This window comes from Canis lupus, chromosome 6 (genome assembly GCF_048164855.1).
Source record: "Canis lupus baileyi chromosome 6, mCanLup2.hap1, whole genome shotgun sequence".
Taxonomy (NCBI): Eukaryota; Metazoa; Chordata; class Mammalia; order Carnivora; family Canidae; genus Canis; species Canis lupus.
The window spans coordinates 62,648,416-62,654,415 of record NC_132843.1 but is presented as its reverse complement, the minus strand read 5'-3'; the positions used below and the strand labels follow the sequence as shown (position 1 = coordinate 62,654,415).

The following is a 6,000-nucleotide window of genomic DNA, read 5'->3' as shown; positions in this document are numbered from 1 at the left end:
AGGCTGGGAGGCTGCAGGCTGGGAGCTGCAGGCTGGGAGGCTGCAGGCTGGGCTTCTGGGGGTGGGGGGTGGGGAGATCAGGAGAGAGGTGTGTGCAGCAGCGCTGCACACAGTAGAAAAGCAAGATTCCCTTTGTGTACTTGGTGTGGAGTCCCCGCAGCGTGGGGCTTTGCCACACGTTCTTGAAAGCCATTGTTCGCACGGGGGGGTGGGTGCCGTAGGTGGGGAGCAGCGCGGGCGGGGGCGGGGCGGGAGCGGAGCTGACACCCGGGGCGCTTCCCGGGTTCCGAGCTGACCCTACAGGGGGGAGAGAGGAGTCGCCCTCCCGGAGGGGGGGCTCCAGCGCCGAGGAGGGCGGGCGGGGGGCGCCGCTGGCCAATCAGGAGGCGAGGCCGCGCCGGGCTTCCCTCCGCGCTCCCGAGCGAGCGGCGCACAGTGGAAAGTTGGGAGCCGGAGTGGCTGGCTCCGGCGGCGGCGGCGGCGGCGAGGGCGAGGGCGCGGGCGCGGGCGCGGGCGGCGGGGGCGGCGCGGGCGGCGGGACTGGGCGCGGCGCCGCAGGGCTCGGAGCGGCCCCCGGGGCATGGGCCGGGCGCGCTGCCGGCTCGGAGCGACACGCCGCGCGCGGCCCGCGGGCACCTAGCCGTCCCGGAGGAAGCTGCGTCCAGACAAAAGCTGCCGCCTCTCCGCCCGTCGGCCCCTGCAGGGCTTCGGCGTTGGTGCCGGTCCCCAGCGGACTGTCGCCTCCAAACTTTCGCTAGGTCGGAGAGAGCGTTCGAGAGCCTCATGAGTTGCTCGGAGAGGAGACCCCCTGCGTGTTGTTGAGGAGGGCTGAGCCCTGCACTCAGGCGCCCAGGGAAAAAAAAAAGAAAAAAAAGGAAAAAAAAAAAAAAAAAAAAAGGAAAGAAAAGACCATGATCTCCCGGGACATTGTCCCCACCGTATTCCTGTTTGCTCTTCTTTATTCCTCCCTAGCTCACGATGCAAGCCCCCAGTCCGAGCCCGAGCCCGGGGCCGGGGAAATTCCCGAGGGGGCCTCCACCTTGGCTTTTGTGTTTGATGTGACTGGTTCCATGTATGATGATTTGGTTCAGGTGATCGAAGGGGCTTCCAAAATTTTGGAGACGTCTCTGAAAAGACCTAAGAGACCACTTTTCAACTTTGCTTTGGTGCCTTTCCATGATCCAGGTAAGGGAACTAACGATTTATTCTTTGTGTCTGTGTTCTTTCTCATTATGTCTTATGCTAAGGAATTATTTCAGGGTTGGGAAGTTTCCGAACTTTTTATTTTTTATTTATTTATTTATTTATTTTTAAATGTGTAGCTGAAAGCCATTGTAACAAAGAGTTGCACTTGGCATCTCTCTTTGCTCCCCGATTCCTACTCAGGTCTTGTGCAGTGGTCCCTAAACCTGGAAGTGTGGAATTACAGCAAAAACCAGAACCCGGAGTCCTGAGCAAGGACGTGGAAATTGGAGTTCATTGGCTTTTTAAATTTTAGAGCTAAAGAATGCTTAATTATGAAGGCAGACTTGGACATGGGCATCCAGCAGCGCTGCTCTCGGCTAACTAACATCCCGCTTGAGAGCACACTCAGGATAACGCTCACATTAGAGAGGGAAGAAAAACCTGTTGTGTGAGACACTGGGGAGCTTGTGAGTAATTACTAGTGGAACCGAGGAGATGAAAATAAGAGAGAAGCCATTCATTTCTTAACTGAATCTATGCATCTTTGCCCCAAGTCATCACTAGGTAGGTTCACAGATGGGCAGAAACATTGTGTCCATGTCTCATCTAGTAGAGATGCATGTAATTTGGTTGTGGGTACTCTTTAAAGGTAGTCAAAGCAAAATAACTGTACTTTCCCCCCTAAAGTCATGGGTTTCAGTTGCTCCGCTGTTATAGGATCCTATTTACTTTATCTCAGTTTCTATTTCTAGTGGCACCTTTCTGGAGGCTCAGAGGAGCCCCTCACTGTCATTGCTGAGGGCAGCTTTGCAGGGGGAGCCCTGGGGCTTTTGCCGTCTGACATCCACCTGAGTTTCATTAGCGCAAGTCCCTGCCCAGTTGAAGAAATAAAGCAGTGGTTTCTTAACGGTCCTCCCCCACTGTTCTCCCACATTTTTCCTGGTTTGAAAGTCTCTCTCTTCACCCAAAAGACCTTGACTCAACCTCTTCACAATGGGAGCTTGATATTGAGCATCTCAAATTCTTGCTTTGTGCATTTTGATAAGCATATGAGTTGAGATGATTGCTAGGTCTTAAATGTGGCAGGTTCCAGCTTTCTTAAAAAAGTGGCATGGGGGAGAAATTAAGAGGGAAATAGAACTTTCTGGGATTTTTGGTTGTTGTTCTTCAGATGTTGAAAATAAGAATTTGGGCAGCCCTGGTGGCTCAGCGGTTTAGCGCCGCCTTCAGCCCAGGGTGTGATCCTGGAGACCAGGGGTCGAGTCCCACGTTGGGCTCCCTGCATGGAGCCTGCTTCTCTCTCTGCCTCTCTCTGTCTCTGTCTCTCTCTCTCTGAGTCTCTCATGGATAAATAAATAAAATCTTTAAAAGAAAATAAGAACTTATCCTACTTTTGGGGGTCATATAGAAGAGTAAGGTAGGTTTTTCTATATTGATTAAACATGAAATGTTCTGTATATTTGAATAAAGAATTAAATGGTCATTTACTGTTTTACTGTCTTAGTAAGACACCTCATGTGTTATGTTTCGACTTATTAAATGTCAAGATGCCAGTTGCGATGCAGTTCAAGACTTTTGCTGTTTTGGAATAGCTTAAATATGTTACTTCTATGGGGATATAGCTGAAGTTGGCTAAAAAGTAAAGTAAAAATTGTTGTCTCTAATTAACATCACAATTCACTTTTCTCCAAAAGACTCTTATGAAATGACGTTGCTGCAAACAACTCAAAAATCACCCCAAGTCATAAATGGAAACTAGATCATCATGATATTTTGATGTGATATGAAAAATTATTGGAATAAATTGTATTGTGGTGTGCTGCTTTCCAATTGTTACCAAATGGGAAAGTATGCTGTAGTTGACTTTCCTATAGTTTAGCAATCATGTTTCAAAGTGGGGAAAACTTGGCACGCTATAGCTTTTTTGAAATAATATGAGAAAATGATTAAATTGGTTCCATAAAGTTAATTGCATGTATAATTCAGCAGAATTAACATTATTGTGATTCAAAGTAGAGAGAAGTGGCCAAGTGTTTATATTTTCTAAGGCTATTTAAATATTTTTGAAGATAGAGAGATACAAATTAAAACATACTAATAGCCTTTAATTTACTTTGCTGATTCACTTTACTGGATTATAATATCATCTTTGTGTGATATTTGTGTGTTTGTGTATATGGTGTGTATAATCATTAAGAGTTTTTGATTCTCTTGTACTTTTGATTGGTGATCAGCATGGAATGACACAAAGAGCCTTGAATGGGGATTGGCTGTTTTACTGAGTGACATTAGAGAAGTCAATTTACCTCTTTCCTCAATTATGAAATGAGAGAATTGGATTTGAGCATCTCTAAAGTTCACTTCTGACTATGACATTTTATGGCTGGCTGTTTTACTTGTGATGGTTTTTCATGCTCCTAACACCTATCTTTATGATTGGGTGCTACAACTGACATGGAGAGAAGTATGTGGACTTTAATACAATAATTATAACCTTGACTACCTATAGCTTTTCAAAGCTGGGTAAGATCTGAGATATGCTCGAAGGCATTTGACAAAAGCCTGTAGGCCTTTGCACATGATTGCTTTGGACTTCTGCATTACAGTTTGGCTCAAGGTGTATGTTTGTGGGTGGGGGCAAAAATTAAGACACATGGAAAACACAGACATACATGAAGTAGAAGTCTAAAAAGTTAACAAGGAGGTGGTAAAATCATTCAGAAAATGTGCATGCAAGGAAGCCAGTGTCAGAGGACCAAAAACACACCCATGGTAGGAGGAAGGATCAGGGAGGATGAGGATCATGAAAAGTCAAGCCAACCGTTTTGATGCTGGCTGTGGTTAAGATGGGTTTTTCACTTCCATAATTATATTTACTGTATTCATTTCTAACAGTTTTATTGAGATATAATTCCCTTCCTATATAATCCTTCATTTAAAATGTATAATTCAGTGGTTTTTAGTTTATTCCCAGGCGGGTGCAACCATCACTGCAGTCTGGAACATCATCACTTCAAAGAGAAACCCTGTGCCTTTAACTTATCATTCCCTTAGCTTCCTATCATCATCCTCCCAGTACTTAGCAAGCACTAATTTACTTCCGGTCTATAGATTTTCCTGTTCTGGCCTTTCATCTGAATACGGGCTTACACTATGTGGTCTTTATTGACTGACTTCATTCACTTTAGCGTAATGTTTTAAAGGTTCATTCATGTTATAGCATGTGTCAGTACTTTATTTCTTTTAATGGCTAAATAGTACTCCATTGTGTGGATATACCACATTTTGCTTACCTGTTAATCCATAACGGCTCTTTAGGGTTTTGGCTATTATGAATTTATGAATCATGTTTCTATCAACATTAATGTACTAATTTCTGTGTGGATATATGTGGTGTTATAATTTATAATAAATATATATTTGGTCTTCATTCCCATTTCTTGCATAGAGTTCCTAAAACCCTTGTAATATCCTAAGTGATGAGAGCCATGAAATTGTCTTTTGTTGTGTTAATGGAATGACTTTTGGATCCCACCTATGGATGGAGGCTGGTTGCCAAGAGGTTCAACCATGTGATTAGAGGGATAGAATTTTTAGTCCCATCACTGACTTCTGGGGAGGGGAGAGGAGTTGGAGGTTGAATCAATTGCCAGTGGCCAGTGACTTAGTCATGACTATGTAATGAAACCTCCATAAAACCTCAAGAGGACAGGGTTTGTATTGCTTTGGGTTGGTTCACATGTGGAGATTTGGGGAGAATGGCACTCTCAAAGACGGCATGGAAGCTTAACACCTCTTTCTACATACCTTTCCTCATGCATCTCTTCCATCTGGCTATTCCTGAGTTGTATTCTTTTATAATAAACTGATAATCCAGTGGGTAAGTAGGTTTCTTGAGTTTTTTGAGCCACTCCAGCAAATTAATCAAAGTTAAGAAGGAGGTCATGGAACCTCTGCTTTATAGCCAGTTGGTTGGAAGTACAGGTAACAGCCTGGACTTGCAGCTAGCCTCTGAAGTGGGGGTGGGGGGGTGGGGGAAGGGGCGGGCAGTCTTGTAGAACTGAACCCTTAATTTGTGGAATCTGGTGGTGTTGGAAAATAGCTTGTTGTGATGTGAGGAAATCCTCCATCCCCACAATGAAATTGGGTGCTCACAGCACAGAAGAATGTATGTTTTCATTTCTCTTGGGTCCACAACTAGGAGTGGAATTGCTGGATCATAGTAACTCTATGTTTAATTGAGGAACTGCCAGACTGTCTCCAAAGCATTTGTACCATGTTCCATTCCCACCAGCATGGAAAAGCGTTCTGATTCCTTCACATCTTTTTTTTTTTTTTTTGATTCCTTCACATCTTTATCAACACTAGTTTATTATCAAACTTGTTGAATCTTACATATTCTTTTTTGCTGTGGTTTTTACAACACTCAAATTTCCGTCTTTCTCAGCACATGATTTTGAGGAGGGCCAATGGTCTTCCTCTAACTACAGCTCCTTTTATCACTCAGTTTTCCAATTCTCCTCTCTGTAAGACAGGTGCAGTATGTATAATAAGTCACTTTATATAAAGGAAAATTCCCTTCTTCTCTTTTATTATGTCTCTGTCTTCCCCACCCCCCCAGGATATCTTTATCTGTCTACGTTCATTCATTCACTCACTTACTCACTCACCTGTTATGTTTCCAGCATTGCTTCAGACACTGGGCATACAGTTATCTGAATAAAACAGACAAATACTTCTCTCATAGAGCTTCCATTCTCCTGGGAGGGAAAACAGGCAATAAAGAAAATAATCAAAACATATATGGTGTGTTTG

At 44.2% G+C, this 6,000-nt stretch overlaps 1 protein-coding gene across 3 annotated transcripts in view; it reads left to right on the top strand.

The window, feature by feature from the left end:
• Window positions 1-553: 553 nt before the first annotated feature.
• HMCN1 (hemicentin 1) overlaps window positions 554-6,000 on the top strand; it is a 458,239-nt gene continuing 452,792 nt past the window's right edge. For all 3 annotated transcript variants that reach the window (XM_072830872.1, XM_072830871.1, XM_072830874.1), the window contains exon 1: window positions 554-1,185. In XM_072830872.1, the coding sequence (XP_072686973.1) occupies window positions 912-1,185 (274 nt within the window). In that variant the 5' untranslated portion in view covers window positions 554-911. The remainder of the gene's footprint in view (window positions 1,186-6,000) is intronic.